Below are 19,741 nucleotides of genomic sequence, written 5' to 3' on the forward strand. Positions count from 1 at the left end.
CAATTGCCCCACTCCAACCCCACATTGTGATTAACTATATGTCTGTACTTGTAATTTAGAATCTCTATTATATTCATGGACCACATCAAGACATTGCTGCTCCTGTTGTTACTTTCACCAATTGCATATGAAAAGCTCGTTAAGATTCTGGAAAGGATTTCAATGCCTTCTTCTGTGGAAAAGGATATAATCAGTCTGAACAGTGCCCTATTGTGTTACAGCATGAATGACGTATTGTATAAGATGAGAAAACGACTGTAAACAGCCATCTCATATTTTTAAGTGGTAAATGCTGCACTCGTACATTCTATGTCTCCTATGCCCTCTAGCTTCAAAAACTTGCATTTTTCACTCCTTAACTTGAAAGTGTTTACAGTACTCCGCTGCTATTTTTCAGTTTTATGGGATTGTTGTCTAGAGATACAGAGCAGGGCAATTGTCTCACTTTGCTTCCATGTACAGTTATAGAACTGCAAGTAATTCAGATGGTTACTATTGGTCCGGAGAAAGATCTGATGCAAAGTGCCTATGTCAAAAACTCCCTCTGGATGGGAAACTTGAGCATCAAGGAAAAAACTCCTTTGTGGTATATAAGCATTGTTATAAAGAGAGAAAGATGGTAGCTTCCAGTGTAAAATTGGACCATGTCAGCTAACACAATTTTTAATTAGCTCTATCTGCGATTTACAGTATTGTTTTTATATCTTCCAACTCTTTTTGTCAAGGAAATACAGCAAGCTAAAAACAAATACTGAGTATTGTTACGCTGGAGGAGTGGGGAACCTGTAGAGTCCAACAACATCTGCAGGGCAAGAGTTCGCATCCCCATATTAAAAGAACTAGTAGCACCCTCTTAAGGAATAATATTTATTCCTGTAAAACACCCCCAGGTACGTGTAGAACAGTCACCAAATACACTTCCCCAAGTATAGGCTTCAGAAGACAGCATTGAATGTCTAGTTTGCAGAACAGATGGGCCAAGAAAAATGAATGAGCCATGCATAGTGTCTGTTCAGAGGTAAGTCCCATGGAGTTCTGTTGAACTTACTTTCAGGTGCATGTCCATCAGATTGCAAACAAAGCTGACATTCCTAGTACCAGAGGCAATGTGATACCCAGAGCAAACTTACCCAGAAAACTAATTTATTCACAAGTACTACATTGGGCATACGACTTCTGCATTGCAAGGGATTGATGACTACAGAAGATGACCCTTTTGGTCCCTTGCAACTCTATAATACTAGATGATTCCTTGATTCTAAATCCCACAGTGTTCAATGGGTCTTACTCTAAGGTGAGTGTTCATAGGAATGGAGCTCCCAGAATGTCCTTTGAATCTTTTAAGACATTTTTCACAATTGGAGAGTTGCTTTGGTATTGATTATAAATCAGAATTTCTTCTATTCTATTTGAATCAATGAATTGTATCTAAGGGAGTCCATGGATCTATGGTCCATTGTTAAAGTATAATTCACCAACCTCCCACAGTGTAAAGATGAAGTGTGACACCAAAGTGGAGACATGTCTTTGATATATACACAATTTTGCTTGGCTTCTGGGATCAGCAACTGTATAATGGATGTATTAGCTATTTGATTACATGTGATTGGTTTCATGAGTGTTTTGTATATTTGAGATGTTTTTGCAGATGCATACTATTCCCTAAAATAATGACACTTGTATTTTATTTATATATTTTATTTAAACTATTTCTATCCCACCTATTAATTTATTATGTCTGACTAATCCTATTTTTTAACTGTTTTTGCATAGTCATCTCTCTAAAGTCTCCTCCTCCCCATGAATTAATGAAGCTTAAGTGGATCTATATTGCTTTTTAATCCTATCTTCTGCACTATCTAGAAAAGAGTACATTATGAATAGTTACACTGCTCCACTAACATGAAAGTTAATGTATTAGTAAGTATTTATAAAGCATATGCATTGCAAAAGGTTTGGAAACAAAACAAAAGATCAGAACATTATTTAATTTCATTAGGATCCCAATTTCTTCAAAAGGGTTCAAGGCAGATAAGAACTGCACAACTCTTTGGCATTAAAAAGAAACAAGATAACAATTAAATGTCAATTGCAATCAGTCTGGAATAAGACACAAACAATTCAATTCCCCTGTAAATTTGGTTAAAAAAGAAAGATAGGCGTAGCACTATCTTCACAGAAATGGAACCTGGTCCAAAAGATTAAACAAGAGCTTAATCAATTTAAACAATTAGGAGTGTCCTTGTTTGAAAATGCTTAATAGTTACATACAATAACTTCACTGTCCACAAACTATTTTTGTTTGATCACAGGAGATAACAGGAATCCAAATATGTTATGCTGTGGCGGGGGGATATCGTGAGGGAGGGAAACTGCTTCATGGACCATCATTCACAGAAATATTGAAAGGAAACTTCTAGGTGCATTCAGAATATCTGCTGAGATGCTCAGAAGGTCCACCTCCAGGTATATGCAACATATGGAAAGAGAAGGGAAGATATGGAGGGGAAAATAGGAGCCACACACCTTCCATCTCTGGCCTCCTCACACTTCCAGGTCCCACCTCCAATGTCCACACATTCAGTGCAACATCTGTAAGGGAGAAACAGTACACACAGAGATGTGGTCGCATACCCCATAATATGATTGGGAATCCTGCACAATCAGGGTTTCCGACTGCATGGATAACCTATACATATACAACTGCATTTGTATGCACTCCCTTTCAGACATCACACCAAATATGCAGAGATGATGATCTGAGGCAAGGCTGAGAGGCACGTGTGCATTATAGGGGTAGGGTCACAGGGCTACTTGCCTCTCCACACAGCGGATATGTGAGTGGTCAGAAATGTTCTGAACATCCATGAAACAGTACTGACCTTGGGGTAGTGAAGCCTATGCTACTCAGAGACTGAGCTGACGTCACTGCATGAAACATGTCTGAACATTCCGAGTTTTCAGGAAGCAACCCCACTTTTGTGAGGGAAGGGAAAGTCGCCAGCTTGGCTGGGATTAAATTTCATACAGGTCATACAGCTTTGTAGGGCAGCCAGAAGAAAAATATCTGATGAGGGAGGGAAGATAAAGGGAGGGAAGATAAAATAGAATGCCAAGGGTAAGTGAGTAAGGGGTGGGGGAAAGCAGTGTTTTGCAGAAGGCCTTCTCAGCAGTGGCACCTGCCGTGTATAATGCCCTTCCATCAGATGTCAAAGAGATAAATAATTATATGACCTGTAGAAATCTGATGGTAGCCCTGTATCGGGAAGCTTTTAACGTGTGATGTTCTGTTGTGTTTTTGTATATTCTGTTAGAAGCCACCCAGAATGACTGGGGCAACCCAACCAGATGGTGGGGTACAGAAAATATAACAACAACAACAATAATAATAATAATAATAATAATAATAATTTATTATTTATACCCCGCCCATCTGGCTGGGCCTCCCCAGCCACTCTGGGCGGCTTCCATAGAAACCACAAATACACTAAAATATCACATGTTAAAAACTTCCCTGAACAGGGCTGCCTTAAGATGTCTTCTGAATGTCAGGTAGTTGTTTATCGCTTTGACATCTGCTGGAAGGGCATTCCACAGGGCAAGCACCACTACCGAGTAGGCCCTCTGCCCTCTTGTTGTTGTTGTTGATGATGATGATAATTTTCGCAGAATCTGTATTCCACATATGATTTCTTTATTCTCCAGTGAGAGCCAGGACAACAGGCTTCCTTGCATTCTCAGGGCATGACTCCTTCTCAGAATCATAGAATTGTAGAGTTTGAAGGGACCCTGTGGGTCATCTAGTCCATCCGCCAGCAATGTAAGAATATGCAGCTGTCTAATATGGGGATCAACCTGCAATCTTGGTGTTATCAACACCACACTCTAACCAACTGAGCTATCCTACTTTGCATTCCTGCTGATCCAGCCATGTCTTCTAATAAGCAGAACCCGGATGGAACTTAAGGAGTCACGGAGCAATGTGCTATGGCCACAGCACACCTCCCTACTCTCTCTACCACATTGTATTGCCATCAGGGCAGGATGCTGTTTTAATGCCCTCCTAACACACCAGTCGGGACACATGCCCTCCCCTTACCCCCTCCCTCTATCTGGGCCTGGTTTTGCAGAAGTGCTACTAATACTTACAGCTCAAACAAAAATAAATGTGAGCTACTGGAGAGCTGCCTTTCTGAAATCCAGGTCAGTAATATATTCTCAGCAAAATCTGCCACCCTGTAAGTGAAACCCTGACCCCATTAAGGCAACGGCAAAACATTCATGGATTTCAGAGAGCTGCAATTTTCACCTTGTGGCCATGGTAATTATCTATATTCATGCAGGAAAGAATAAAAAGAATACATAGCCTTACATTATCTAAATAATTTTTTAAAAAATATATATAAGAATTACCCAGTCCACATGCAGACATTCCATCTTCTAATTATACATGACAGTGTTGGATGTGATCGCTAAAACCAGAATATACTGCTGTCTGCTAAATTTTGCTTTTGGCAAGGTTCTGTGACAGAAACAATAGCATTAGCCCTGCTTAGTTCTTGCATAGAAAGCTAGGAAGGCTTTCACAAAGATAGGTTCAATTCATCCAATGAGAGATAAGCAAAGAGACACAAATAATGAGAATTACCGGACAAAGTGGATGAAGGTGGGTCCTTGAGTTAATTATGTGAGCAGCATCATATTGCATAACAGATGCTAGCTTCTCTCCCACATCTGCTTTACCGTCAGAGCACTACACTAGGACCATCTGGTGTGATTCTGTGAGTCAAAACATGCTTAAATTTACATCATAATGAGGGTTGTTTGGGTGCTGCATATTAGAATCACCTAGAACAGCCTTCCTCAACCTGGTGCCCCTAAAATATGTTGAGGGACTACAACTCCCATCAGCCCCAGCCAGCATGGCCAGTAGTTAAGGATGCTGGGACAGGACATGCTGGACTAGATGGGCTGCTGGCCAGATCCGTCAGGCTTTTCTTCTGTTGTGTGAAGGTCTACTATGTGCGCACTTGTGAGGAGGCCCATGGTCTGGAGCATGGAAGGCAGGTTGAGAGTATATGGGTAAAAATTGTAGAAAAGGGAAACAACAGTGACTTTACTGTGGGTGTCTTCTATAGGCTTCCAAGCCAGACGGAAGTCTTGGATGATGCCTTCCTAGAGCAGATTAGGAAACATTCATTAAAAAAAGAAAGATATAGTAGTCATGGGAATCTTCAACTTCCCCAATATCTGTTGGAACACAAACTCTGCCAAGAATGTGAAGTCCAACAATTTCCTCAGTTGCCTCACTGACAATTTCATTTCCCAGAAGGTGGAGTGGGGGGGCGGGAATAAGGGGGTCATCTATCTTGGATCTGGACCTCACCAACAGGGAGGAACTGACTGATGAAGTGGGAGAACTGGGAACCTTAAAGGAAGTTTTCATGTCTTCCTGGGTTTCATGATAGAGAGGCAAGGGAAAGCTGGGTGTAGTTGGACATGCACTCTGGTCTTTAAGAAGGCTGATTTAAAAAAAAAAAAAACTTAAGGACTATGGGTGAGATCCCATGGTCAGAAATACTCAATGAGAAGTGAGTCCAAGATGGATAGGAGTTTCTGAAAGGTGAAAAGGTACAAATGCAGGCGATTCCAACAAGAAAGAAAAGTAGGAGGTAAAGTGTGGCTGCATAAGTTGCTTACAGATGAGTGGAGGTTTAGGAAGGGCATGTATAAGAAATGGAAGAAAGGGGAAATCACAATGGAGGGGATGCACAAGTAGCCAACAGCTGCAGGGAGAAGGTCAGGTGGGCCAAAGCTCAGAATGAGCTCAGACTTGCAAAAGAGGTTACAAATAATAATAAAGGTTTCTTCAGCTATGTTCAAAGCAAGAGGACGAACAAAGAAGTAGTAGGACCTCTGAGTGGAGAAGACGGAGAACTGCTGTTGGCTGACAGAGAGAAGGCAGAACTGCTCAACATCTACTTTGCCTCTGTCTTCACCCAAAAGGAAAGCAGTGTCCAACCTGGTGATGACAGAATAATGGATGTAAGGAGGGAGCTGCAGCCCAAGACAGGAAAAGAGGTGGTAAGAGAACACCTAGCTACTTTAAATGAATTCATATCTCCAGGGCTGATGAGCTGCATCCAAGGGTACTAAAAGAGCTCACAGATGTAATTTCAGAGCCTTTGTCTATGATCTTTGAGAATTCTTGGAGAACAGGTGAAGGCCCTACAGACTCAGAAGTGGGTAAATGTTGTCCCCATCTTCAAAAAGGGGGAAATGATGCTTTACTAAGACCCAGCATGTGTTTCTCAAAAACAAAGAAGAGTCTCATTCTGTGGACATAGTGTACAGTATATTGATTTCAATTGGCATTTGACAAAGTCCTCTATTACATTCTTGCAGAGAAGCTGGTAAAATGTTGGCTGGACGAGGTAACTGTTTGGTGCATTTGTAGCTGGTTGAGTGACCAAACCCAAGGAGCGCTCACTAATGGTGCCGGACTATCATGGGGGAAAATGACAAGTGGGGTACAGCAGGATTCTGTCCTGGGCCTGTTATTTTGTTCAATGTTTTTATAAACTACTTGCATTAAGGAACTGAGAGGATCCTCATCAAACTGGAGGTTTTAAGCAGAGCTTGGATGGCCATCTGTCATGGATGCTTTAGCTGAGACTCCTGCATTGTAGGGGGTTGGACTAGAGTCACTCGATGACCATTGAGGCCCCTGCCAACTCTACAGTTATATGATTCTATGATTCCTTAATGGTCTGCCCTGAGTTGACGGAACTGGCTTTAGAATCAGCTTTCATTTGCGGTGAACTACACAGCATTAATCTGACATTCGGTATTTTTAAAAGCAGGGGGTTCATTTTCTTTCTATAAAACACTTTGTTTTAAATATAGCTTTAGCCAAGTTTTCTGGTGATCATTTTCTCAGTTTCCCACTCCTAACCAGAAAACCTCTTTCCAGGAAAAGACTCAAAGTGACAGCCTGGTTAAATTGATTTCAAAGGCGACTCGTATTTCAGAGCCTTACAGTCTGAAATGGCTTCTCTGTGTATTCAGCATCTTTGTTACAGCAGATGCAGAGCTGGCCCACCTATGGGGCAAGGTGAGGTTGCTGCCTCTGGCAGCAGGATCCAAAGGGGCAGTGGAATCTGGCCTACAAGGAATGTGTTACCCACTGCTGTTGCCATACTGGCACCAATGGTTGAGGTGAGCTCTTCAGAGGCCAGACCAGCTGCCCCCTCAGCACCTCCCCTGGATGCCACCTCTTCAGCAGCCTCTCTGCAAATAGGAGATGTTGCTGGCTTCCTCCCACCCTCAATCCCAGTGTAGATCTTTATCCCCCACCCCTTTGTTCCTGATTTAGATCTTCATTCATTCTTTCTTCCCTGGCTGGGAGGCATCATTCTGGGGTTTGCCTCAGATGCCAGCCCTGAGCAGATGGATGTCTTCTGTTTTGTGCTTCCTTATGATACCCTCGCAGCATGTTTACTCACAAATCTCTTTTGCCAAGTTCACTGTGTGCTAAGGATTGGAGTTTAAATATACTTAGAGTCAGTCCTATACACGTCTACATGGAATTCGCTGAACTGAGTGGATTTGCATCCTGGTAAACATGCCTAGAATTGTAGCCTAAAACTACCCAACAGCTAGGAATGTATGTTTTCTGCAATCCTTGATAAGTCGGCAGGTTCTCCATCTACATCAATCAGCCTTTGTCAACCTGATGCCGCCAACCCCAAGTTTTGGACTACAGGCTACAGCATGGAGACTGATGAGGACTGTAGTCCAAAACATCTAGAAAGCAGCTGATGTACATCCTCACACTCAGTAACAAAGGGAAATACTGCATGGGGAGAAAACCATTAATTTCTCCATCTTATCCATAAGAAGGTACACTCTGACTTGCTGTAGCACACAATGGTCATAGCCATGACTAGGGTTCCATTGTGCTGGGAGCAGACACGGAACCAAGAAAAATTGGCTTTACATATGAGGGTGTCTGCAAAAAGGGATTTATTGGTTTTGAACATTCAAATTGTTGCTTTCTGTTAATATTCTATAGCATCAGACATTAGACAGAACATCCATGTGCCGTGCTGAAATTTAGCAAAGCTCTGTTGAATCTGATATCCAACAGTGACCACTGCCAAGAGTTTCAAATATCTGCACAGTAAATTAGCAATAAAGAAAATGTTTAAATGAAAGATCAGTTTCTCAATCCATGTGTATCTAAAATACTTTTTTTAATCTTGCATAAATTCACAAATGATACAATATTGTAAGTGTATTTTTTTAAACATACTGTACAATCATGTCAGTTAACTGTTTTACATCAAGGCACAGCACACCATATCTTACAGATATACCTTGATAGGCAGCAATTTAGTGTAATCCCCGAGATTTGGCAGTATTGCCAAGATAAATAGCATGGGTCATATTTCACAGATATGCTAGAAGATAAATAAGTAAATAAATAGATGCTGTCACATTTTATTTGAAATAGAACTGCATATAAAAAGAATATACAATAATTTAATTTGAATAATTATCTTGAGATATATATATCTCTTATATATATAACAGAAGTGCTTCAATTTAATTTCAAAACAAAAACATTTCTTCAATATTAGAAGGATGCAAAAATGAGTCTTTTATTCGGCCATCTTGATTTATGGAAGAAAGTTGCTTTCAAGAGAAATTAAAAGGCGTTTGCTGCTCAGTTTCATGGCAATCTGAAAGAAATCAAATTAGATGTTACACATATTTGATAGAGCAATCCCATGGAGGGTAATCTTTGATGGAGCTACCTATGCCCTACCATGTAGCTTTTCTTTTCCTGCTATTTCTTGGGGGGGGGTGGAGAATGAGGGGCTTCAAGGTGAAAGCCTTTCTTGGCACACACGCCAAACACCCTGTGCCAGGCCCCAATGCCAGTACAGCAACATTGGTGGTGGCACTTTCTTCCACTGCATCAGGTAGACCTCTGGCAGTGCTGGGAATTCCAGGGAAGTCCATGGCATTTTGGCCCTCTTCTCAGGGAGCATTGGACTGCATCCACCCCAAAAAATATTTTCAGTTACCTGAGCATTATATGGAAGACAGGACAAGCTTATCCATATGTCCCAGAAATGACCCACTGAGTAATTAGGAGACTGGGTAACTGATTGCAACGCCTCATACAAAACCATCAAAGGGGTTTGTTTTAGGAACCCTTTGCTGGAAGGATATTAGGGCAGTTACGATATGCCTAAGGATGACCAGATTCATTTTTCAGCATTTAAATTAGAAAAAAAAATCATTAAAAATGTACTATCTCACAAGTCATCTATTCAGATTGGTGAGATATTAGAACCTCAGGCAACCTAAATTATGGAGAAAACAAGGTGATCCACTTCTACAATATCTGAGCCATCTCAGGACCAGCCTTGACAAAAGTGAGTCAAAGGACAGGAAGAAGAAGAACTCAGAAATTGTTTGGGTGGCCTGAGAGCAACACCGTATTCTTACTACTTTTCTGCACTGATGCCAACGCACCCCATGCTATTATGCTAGAGGAGAATCTTAAGTCAAGGCCAGGGATCTAGAGTGCCCATTCCTCACCCTTCAACCTGGAAGGAAAATCTGGAAGCATTCCAGGAGAAACACAGCTAGCAGGCAGTGCCAGTTCAACATCCATTTCAACCCAGTGGGGAAATCTCCATGCAGAAATATACAATGCTGTGGTAACAGCACAAGGAGGCAGCACCTTAAACACTGGTTTAGGAAAGCAAATCTAGACATACAGAAGTAACAGGTGCTTTCTCTCTTTTCTTAGCTATTGCTGATTTTAATTCCTATTTTGAATGCTTTTATAGACTTGTTTTTAACTGTTTTTAAGCAAGAATTTTAATGTTCCATATTTATATTTTTTTAACTGCTTACAGATTGTTTTAACAAACAAGTGGTATGCACTTTTTGTTAAAAAAATAAAATAAAATCAGGGGAAAGTGGTGGGAGCCTGAAGCTTTCTCCCAAACCTAACTCTAACTCCAGAGGTATGTGGAAAGACTAGAGTACAGGGAAGTGAGACAAGAGTATGGAGTCTCACCACCATCTTCACCTCTAAAAGAAAATCCTACTGCTCCCATGACATTTCACACATTTCATTCACTAATCGTTAAATGGCAGTAGTTGGGCAGACTAAATGCATGGCAAGTAACACAAGGATTCTAAACGCAACCCCAGAATGCCTACATTGCATGTTAAGATGTACATGTCAATAAACAAATAATTCATTCTGTTTTATGATTGGTAATTTTGGCTTCCATGAAACATCCATTTCTTGGCCAATAAATTTCAGTTCTTGTAGCTAAACCATTTCAGCTCCAATCCTAATCCCCACTGTATACAGTGAGGCTTACTTTTGAATAGGAATGCATATTAATATCAAAAGCAACTATGAAGATCTAATTCTGCTACGTTTGTTCCAACTAAATATTCAGGTGGAAAAATGACCATCTACATACTTTCTCCCTAATACCCTCCTGAATTTATTAAAAAAAACCAAAAACCCACAAGTAATTTATTGATGAGAGGGGATGGTTTTTTTTAAGCCGAGATGGAGAACCTGTAGTCTTTCAGAAGTTGTTAAACTACAGCTTTGATCATCCCCAGCTAGCATGGCCAATAGTCAAGGGGTTACAGGAGCTGGAGACCGACAAAATTTAGAGGGACACAGGCTTCCTATCCGCAGGTGAAATCCTGCTCTTGATTTGAGATTTTGCTTTTCATGCTCAATGAGGTCCAGAATTCATATGACATCCAGTCAAGCACTGAAATTTATATAAATCAGTAAGACATTGATATTGCTGAAATATGTCTGTAATGCACTTACCATATTCCAGGGGTCATTCAGCAGATTACATCTGGACATTTCTTCTTCGCCTGCCAAAACCTTTTGATCCAACGTTGGTGGGTACAAAGTTGTTCTTGCCCACTCCTCCTGACCTACTCAGGAAGTCTGCCAAACGATGGGTCACACAGGTGGCTGTGTTGCATGCCCTCTTCTGAGTTGTTACGCTGTTTTCCGAAAGAAAGAATTCAGATCTGAGAAACAGAGCACATCTTTCAACAACACCACATTTTATTAGCAAAATCCTGGAAAATGCCAGAGAAGATAAAATTGTGCTGGTACTTTATATCCATATTTAAAAGATTTCTATATTCGGTTTGCTCAGGCTTGAAGTAATGGACTTCTGCAGTGCTATAATGACAGACTGCATTTCAAAGAGACCTTGACATTTGCTCTATGGCTTCCCAGATATTTCTAACCATCAGAGATTGTAATCCTCAGCCTGATCGCTCAGAAGTAATGCTTTGGGATTCAACGGATCTTTTCTGTAGTCAGGCAATGCAGTGGGCAGATGACTGCCTCTGAAAATGCAGTTAGACCTGCTTAAACAGAAGTGAAGCACATTATCTCAGTGCTAACCAGGAAGCAAGTATGGCTAGCCTTGCAGTCCTTATAATGGAATCCTATGCCCATCTGTTCAGAAGGAGGCCCCTCTGACTACAATGGGTCTTACTCCCAAGCAAATGAGTATAAGCTTGCTGCCTTGGTGCACTGGAATTCAGCCAAAAGGCAAATCATAGCATACTGGCACAATGGCACAAAGGCCATCTGTTGGGAGAGTAAGGGTGTGAGAAAGATGCCTTCACTTCCTGTTTGTGGGCTTCCCAGAGACATCTGATTGGCCACAACAGGAAACAGGATGCTAAACTAGATGGGCTGTTCTCATGTTCTCAACCTTTCAAAACCAATCACTTTTAAGTTCCTTTGGTTTCAGTGGAAAAATAAGTACTGCCAGGGCTTAACTTTGTCTGGATTACACTTGGTACAATAAAAAATACTTGGGATGTTTAAATTACAAACAGATACACCTTGTAAATCAAGGCAGTCTGTACAATGTAGCCACAAGGGATATAGAAGAAGGCCCCATTCTCCACATGTTGTTAACCAATATACATTACTCCTGCACCTTACATAGCTTCATGCAAAATCAAGGAACAATGAAATAGAAATAAAGTATTAAAGTTCTTACCTGGATGATTTCAATCAGAATACAACTTTGGTAACTGGCTAACATTTCTAATATTTGCAAACTACGTATTGTACTGCTACAAAGAGTATAATGGGTGAGTGATATTATATTTTATATATATATATATATATAGTCAGTGTGAAGTTTCCCACTGACTTCACTGGAGAAAAATTGTCACCCTGTATATTCATCCTGCACTGAGCAAATACCTTGCATTTTAAAATACTTATTTAAGCATGACTCCAAAGCAGTCACCCTGAGCTGAACACCATTAAAACCATGCCCAGAAAAGCCATCTTTTTATTTTTAACTGATTTGCACCATTCATAATTAGAAAATAGACCTAATCCTTATAGAAAAATAGGTTTATTGAACAGTTGCATGGTCAGGCATGAAAGAAACATTTATTTATTTATTTTACAATGCGTAGCCAGAAATCAAAGGATTATTGTTTGTAAAATAAACATTTAAGAAAATCAGTTGAAAATTCGAGGCAATGCTAGTCCTTACTCATTTTAATTTGGCATGTGCTATTCCCCAGTTTCAGCCAAGTCCCCCCCCCACACACACATATGTGTTATATTCTTAACAGCTGCAACCCTAAGGATGTCTACTCAGAAGTCAGTCCTATTTGACTAAATGGGATTAACTCTCAGGGTGTGGGTGTGTGTGGGTGTGTGTGTCAGTGTGTAGGATTGCAGCCTGAATTTCCTAACTTGAAGTTGTTTCACTCCACATTCTCACTCAAAAATAGATTCAAAAGAACATAGCAAAATTAGCAATCAAGGTTAGATCCACATGCATCAAAAAAGAGGAGGGGAAAAATATAAGAGGAAGAGGAGATGAGAGCCAATCTAGTTGTTTCCGAGGGCTTCCTCATAGTTTGCATAGCGTTCGTTTTCCAGGTCATTCAGCACATTCCTTTTCTTGCCAGGAGTTCCAGCCCCGACGTCAGTACGAGGGTAAGTTTGCAATTTGTGCAATTCTTGAGACAGTTTGCCCAACACACAAGTGCTCAGGTTGGCACAGCGTTTGGAAATAGGTCTATCCAAGCTGCAGGGGGGAAAAACATGCCAAACAAAGTAACAGAAAACCATGCGCAGTCATCATGCCTTGTTATATCCCATCCCCACCCCTAGCCCAGACTAAACGAAAACCACAGCAGGAGACCAAACGACAAACAAATAGGCATTAAAAAAACCAAGACAATCTCGACGCAGTGCTGGTGCAACAAGGTCCATGCAAAAGGGGTCTGTCAGAAGGAGGATCGGGCTGTAGTAAATGGCAAGTGATTATTCGCTCGCTTGCTTGGGATGCTGACAGTTAGCGATCCCGGCGGGACGCGGGGAGGGACAGTTCAAGATCATCCGGCATGCATGGTGAGTCTCATTCATCAGCATGCTTTGCAACCGGAGCTCATTAGGGAAGTGCAAGTGCAATTGCAAGACTCGGCCTGGAGAGGGAAGGGGGGCGCTGCTGCGTGCACTTGGAAGGCCGCCTCGCCTCTTCCCGACGGCATGCACTGACTCGGGCGCGCGCAGAAGCTTGAGTTGTGATGAGAAGAACTCTGTGCATTTCTCACGGGGGGGTGGAATAAAACCAAGACGTACCTCTTGCTGCCCCACTTTACTCTAACCCCCTCTCTTTCAACTTGCAAGGCCTCTCTCTCTTATTTTACGAGAAGAAAAAGTAACTCAAGAGGAAGTAACCCAAAAGAGAGCAAGTTAAGAAAAGACCAATCTGAGACCCCAGTTCATGGCTATCAGAGTGGGAACATCAGGATGGCAGGAGCCGTCTCGCAGGAGCTGGGTCTGCACATCCCAGGGAGGAGAAGAGGTCCCATCAGCTGATCTGCCAGGAAAGAGCCCGCACTCCCAGAGAGGAGAGTCCCCCCCCCGCCCCTATCCCCGCTGCGACCACCCTTCCGACCTCCCCGTCGACCTGTCGCTCTCCTTACCTGTTCCCTTCGCTCGCCCGCTCCAGCTCTTCCCCCAGGTATTCCTTCACCAGCGCGCTTAACAACCGCCGGGCTTCGTAGTCGCCGATGCTCCCTCGGTCTGTGACAGGCTCCAAGCCAGGTCTGTAGGGAGGGAGCGAGGGGGGAGAGCTCAAGGCCAGCGGCGCTCTCTCAAAGGGAGGGGTGCTCAAGGGGGAGGGGGCGGGAGGGTCCTTTTTCCAACCCAACTCATCGATCTGCTTGGGGGGGGGGATCACAGCACCGCACACGTGTAACTCGTCCATACACACGAGACCACGCTCGCTGAGCTTCTTAACTGGGCGTAGATTGCCCTCCCGTTTTCTTCCTTAACGAACGCAGACGAGTGCCCCTGTTTCACCACGCGCTGAAAGGCGTGGGAGGTGGGGGGAGCCTTTTATCTTCCCTGCATCACCCCCACCCACCCCACTAGGCTAATCCGTGTCAAGGGATCTTGCCCAAGCGGGCAATCGCGCGCACTCGCGTCCCTCGGCGCCAAGCCTTCTGTTGCCCGCCCCCTCTGCAGAACCGACCGCGTTTCCTTTCCAAATGCCGCCCCAGTCGCTTTTCTGGCGATCGCCAAGCCAAAGAGGCGTTCAAGAGAAGTCTCTGCATGCAGACCCTTGTCCTCCCGCTTGCTGCCTCTTACCTTAGCGGGACTGCCCGGGAGCTGTCCATCAGGCACACCACCAAAGCATAGACAGCCAGGAAGGAGCACATCTTCACCATGGCCATAGCGCTGTCTCTGCAAAATCAACAGGACTGGCGTTCAGAGAGGGGCCATTTCCCACGCTTTGCATCCCATCCATAGCTGTCAACTTTTCCCTTTTCTTGAGAGGAATCCTATTCGGAATAAGGGAATTTCCCTTTTAAAAAAGGGGAAACGTTGACAGCTATGATCCCAGCCTAACGCTGGAATCCTGCGCAAACTCACTTGGGAAGAAGCCCCCCACTGGATTACGGCCAGCTCTGCGTTAGCATGCCTAATAGGATCGAGGTTCTAAGGATGCTTTAATTTCCTAGGTTTTTTTAAAGGGGGGGAGGGTCATGGGATCATCTATTTGCATCGAGGTCCCCACCCCACAATTTGGTAGGATTTGTGTGTGTTTTATTTTGGAAGTGTGATCTACAAAGAATGTATACGTCGCCAATGCGTAGAAAATTGGGAAGTTTCGCAGAGTTGATATGGACAGAAGGCATCCAGGTCAACTTCATCAACAGATGGGGACCAGTACTATGAAATCGTTGATAATATTCACGCAATGCTGGGAATCGTGTCGAGCGCGAAAGATCAAGGGAAACGAATAAAATGCGGCCAGATCCGCATTTATAACTGCATGTAGAAATTTTGTGTATTTTGTTTTAAATTGAAAAGAAGGGTGGGGAGGCATAATCCTTTGCGCTGAAATAAATGATTATTTGAAAAATGGGGGAGGGGTTGTCCTCATTTAAATAAATAGCCCTGTTACGGAAATGAGGATTTAAAAATTGTTTCTGAAAAACAAAATCCAGAAATTATATGGAATATAATAAGCTCGGCTCCTCATATTTGCATGGCTCTTCAGAACAGACGTTTGCATATGCAATACTTTTGTTTAAAGAGCTCTGTGGCATCTTAAAGGAAACTAATATCTTATGCCAGGAGTCGTGTCTCTAGTGTCCAGATGAGTTCATTACGGTGAAATCCTATATATAGCTACTCCCATTGAATTCAATGGAGACATCTTCCTAGTAAATGGGTATAGAGATGCACCCCTACTCATTTTGTAAAACGGTTCATCTCCCCCTCCCTGCCACGCCTCTGTGTCCAACACCTTCCTGCACCTGATGGAAGCAGGCAGTTCCCTTTCATTGCTCAGACTGCAATAAAATAGTTTGAAGGTGCTACGAGATTCTTCTTTGCTGCAGCAGTTACTCTCGGGGGCGGTCATACTCAGAGGAGCATTCCCAATTACACGAAATTAGGTTTCTTGAAGGCATCTCCCACGTGCCACTTTTGCACGACTCTTATTGAACAGACGTGATAAAATACTCAGAATTAAACGGGCAGCCTCTAGTCTACACGAACGAAAGGGAGATTTTCCCCTTGCAGAATGGGAAATGGTTTTAAACTGCCGTTCTGCAACCTAGGCGTTTCTCTGCGCTCACGCCTTTTCCAAAGCAAGGGACTAATAAATAATACCTGTCAAAGCATATCTGGGAAAAGTCGTTCTGCTCAAGAATCCAAGGAGAGAAGCACGAAGACGCCACAAGACCCAGCATCAGCCTAACATCCTCCAAACTTGAGGAGTTGCAAGTTCTCCGCCACTGAGAAGCCTTTTCAGCACTCCCTGGACTGGAAAGTCAATAAAAGGAGAACGCACTTACCTTCAGATGCAAAGCTTGTTGAGGAAAACGTAGTGCAGGTGGCGGCCTCGGTGTGCGTTTCCCAGTCGTGATGGTCTTCCGTGCCCAACGACCCCCTTTTATATCTACCGCCAGGGCAAAAGTGTGTAGGCGTTCGACGAGCTGCCCGCCAGCCAATCAGCACCTCGGTTATCAACTATAAAACCAATCCACGCTTGACCACGAAACCCCAGCTCCCGAATTACGTCATCCTCCAGTCACTGAGTATTCCATTCACAAAAAAAATTGCCAGTCATTTAGGCACATCTGATAGGTTTATTTGCATTGAGGTCATCGGACGAAGAGAGAGAGAGAGAAAGGGGGGGGACGCGGGGAGGGGGGAGCGGGACATATCAGACGATTAATGAAATGTAAGGGAAATCGTCTCGAGTCATTAATAATATCCAGGCCACCCCATACTCTCATCCCTACAAAATCTACCGTATCTTTTTAATGAACAAACCCAAAGGGCAGGTTATTTACTTATTAGAGGCGACATCTACTGCAAAAAATGCTGCATTGCAGAAAATGGAAGTTGGCAGCTTTCCTTTTTAAAAACTTCTTTGTATATTACAATGGCCATAGTGGTGCTAGTGGATGTGTAGAGAATTCGGCTCTTGACGTTTATTACGGAGTTGGCATCCATCCCTGAATAAGCGCAAGGCTCTCTCTTCACCAAAACCCAGCGAGCATTTCTCTGGGAAACACTTTTACAATTCACAGTCCTTTTTATTCCACACATTAAACAATGTACATCTCTATCCTATGCATGTTTACTCGGAAGTAAGTCTCTCAGTGCTCAACGGATCTCACCCCCAGCTAAGTGTACATAGGATTGCAAACCTTATTTGCAATTGCGATCCGAAGCACAGGGGGGGATATTTAGGTTTACACATAAAGGCCACACCGTTCCTATACCTGTGAACGTGACAGTGACATATCGCCTAACCTGCTTCGCAGAATACCCTAGAGAGCCTTTATAAACCCTTTATAAAGGTTGACATCCCATGTGAAGCTACTTGAGAGTAAGACCTCAGTGGTGACTTACTTCCGAGGAAGCATCGGTAGAATCCTGCTGCCCCGGTATATTTCCACGAGACACCAAATTTAACAAAGCTGCGTTTCCTGTGTAAAATGCTTAAGGTCTGGTCACTTTAGTAAGGGCGGGGGGCCCTAACGAAGAAGCCTGCGGGTCGATGGGAAGGATCAACGAAACTCCATTCAAACACCAAGTCAGGGGAGTCACTCGTGTTGCCCTCAGGTTAATTTTTGCACAAGCATCAAAGGAAGCTGAGGTGCTGAAACCTTTGAACACCCTGCCCCCGGCATCTAAATCACACTAGGCAGAAAACCAGAGGCAGCCTGATGATCCATAACCCCATTCCAACCATTGAATAAATGGGGATTGAATCTATGGGGGAGGGGATGCCCTGGTGCAAAAGCAGACCCTTTACCTGTTTCTCACGGGGAAGATAGCGGCTATTCTCCGTATTTCTGAATAAGGATCGTGATAAGTGTATGAATTGAGTTATACAGTGGTACCTCGGGTTAAGTACTTAATTCGTTTCGGAGGTCCGTTCTTAACCTGAAACTGTTCTTAACCTGAAGCACCACTTTAGCTAATGGGGCCTCCTGCTGCTCCCACGCCGCGGGAGCACGATTTCTGTTCTCATCCTGAAGCAAAGTTCTTAACCCGAGGTACTATTTCTGGGTTAGTGGAGTCTGTAACCTGAAGCGAATGTAACCTGAAGCGTATGTAACCCGAGGTACCACTGTATATTTAAGATCTCTGCATTGTGGAGATCCGCCGCCAACATTTCGAGCGCGTTTGCCTTGCTCGCTGCAGCAGGTCCCCCTGGAGAGGGGGGTGCAGTGCGGACCGGAGGCGCCCCCGAGGGCAGCGCTGCCCCGCGCAGGGACGGGCTCAGGGCGTCCCGAGCCAGTCAGCCCGGAGTCTGCCGGAGAGGACCGACCGCCGCTCGCCTGTTCTCTCTGCCCAACGCAACCCTGGTGCCAAGAAAGAGCCCCCGGCGGGGCATCGCGGGGGGGGGGGCGCAGCTCCCCGCGCCTCTTGCTGCAGGAGATGGCAGCGGACAGGCCGTCGGACCACACGCACGCCAACCCCCCTCCTCCCGCCCGCCGGGGTGCGTGCCTGTTCCCGGCTTGAAGTGGTCACGTTCCGCCCGGCAGGGCTCCAGCTGCTCGGCGGAGCCGCGGGCACTTGGAGCGCAAAGCGCCGCGTCCGCAGCGGAGGTGGAGGAGGAGCGGCGGGGGGCGAGGAGCGACAAGGGGCGAATCCATCACTCTCCAGGGGACTCTTAGTCATGGCCTGGCCGCCGCCGATTCGTGCCTGGCGCGGGGACACCTGCTCCTCCCGGCAGGATGTTTGGGTTCCCGGGAGGCGCTAGACATAACAATAACAAGCCACCTTCGCGAGGAAGCCGGAGGGGGAGGGTGTGTGTGTGTACTTTTCCCCCTTCGAGGGGTGTCCTTTTTTTCTCGAGAGGGAAATCTCGTAATCCGCGGGAGATCCGTCTCTCATCGGAAGCCGGATAGTTACAGATCGCCTCGTCTCCTCTTTGCGCCTACACAGCAAAGCTTGCGTGGCAGCTTCACTGGAGAATCAAACTGCCTTTCCTCCCCCCCCCCCCCAACCCCCTGTAGGATTAAGAGGATTCCTGGTTGATCAATCTTCCTTTGGCAGCAAGAGAAGTCCCGGCTCCGTCTCGAATTTGCTACGGGCACGTGGGGGCGGGCCAAAAGAGGGCGGGGGAGGAGAGGTTGTTGGGTAGCTTGTTTGCAATAGCTAAAGTCCGATTTCTCTCTCCCTCATCTTTCTTAAAAGCTTAGCAGGGGCTCCCCGGTGTCCTCGGGGCCAGCGCGGGTCTCTCTCTGCTTGGCGCCAGGATGATCCCACGTGCAGGTGAACCTGGGATCGGGGAAAGGGGGCGCGCAGGCGGCTTTAGAGGCGCCAGGGAGGCGGCTGGTGTTCAAACAGCCCGGTGTCTGGTTAGTCCCCACCGGGGAGATTCCTGAGCTCTAGAAACCTTTCAACGCTTTGCGTTCTTATTTGTGGCTGGGGGAGCGATAGGCAAGGATTTGTGGCCGGGGCAGCAGCAGATAGGCAAGGATGGTCCCTGAGCATCATTCTAAAATAGGGTGGGGGGGCGGGGGGGGAGACTTTCTCCACAGCCACCCCGGCCTCCTGCCACGCTATTTCTCTCCTCCCAGTCCAGACCCAGCCAGGCAATTTCTTTTCCAGAGGGTGATGACCAGAAGGACATTCAAA

At 44.6% G+C, this 19,741-nt stretch overlaps 2 protein-coding genes across 3 annotated transcripts in view; both read right to left on the reverse strand.

The window, feature by feature from the left end:
• Positions 1-19,741, reverse strand: part of RIC3 (RIC3 acetylcholine receptor chaperone) — a 513,554-nt gene that overhangs the window by 32,812 nt on the left and 461,001 nt on the right. The window lies entirely within an intron of this gene.
• On the reverse strand, positions 8,229-16,509 carry CALCB (calcitonin related polypeptide beta). Of its 2 annotated transcripts, none has more exons than XM_083432331.1 (5): positions 16,435-16,509; positions 14,717-14,812; positions 14,050-14,172; positions 10,886-11,070; positions 8,229-8,744 (listed from the first exon to the last, which is right to left on the reverse strand). In XM_083432331.1, exons 2-4 carry the CDS (start codon positions 14,800-14,802, stop codon positions 10,911-10,913), a joined length of 369 nt encoding a protein of 122 aa, XP_083288457.1. In that variant the 5' UTR covers positions 14,803-14,812; positions 16,435-16,509; the 3' UTR covers positions 8,229-8,744; positions 10,886-10,910. The 2 variants fall into 2 exon arrangements, with proteins under 2 accessions (XP_083288457.1, XP_083288456.1); XM_083432330.1 differs by having other exon boundaries at positions 10,886-13,145.

This window comes from Podarcis tiliguerta, assembly GCF_965153285.1.
Source record: "Podarcis tiliguerta genome assembly, chromosome: 1".
Lineage (NCBI taxonomy): Eukaryota > Metazoa > Chordata > Lepidosauria > Squamata > Lacertidae > Podarcis > Podarcis tiliguerta.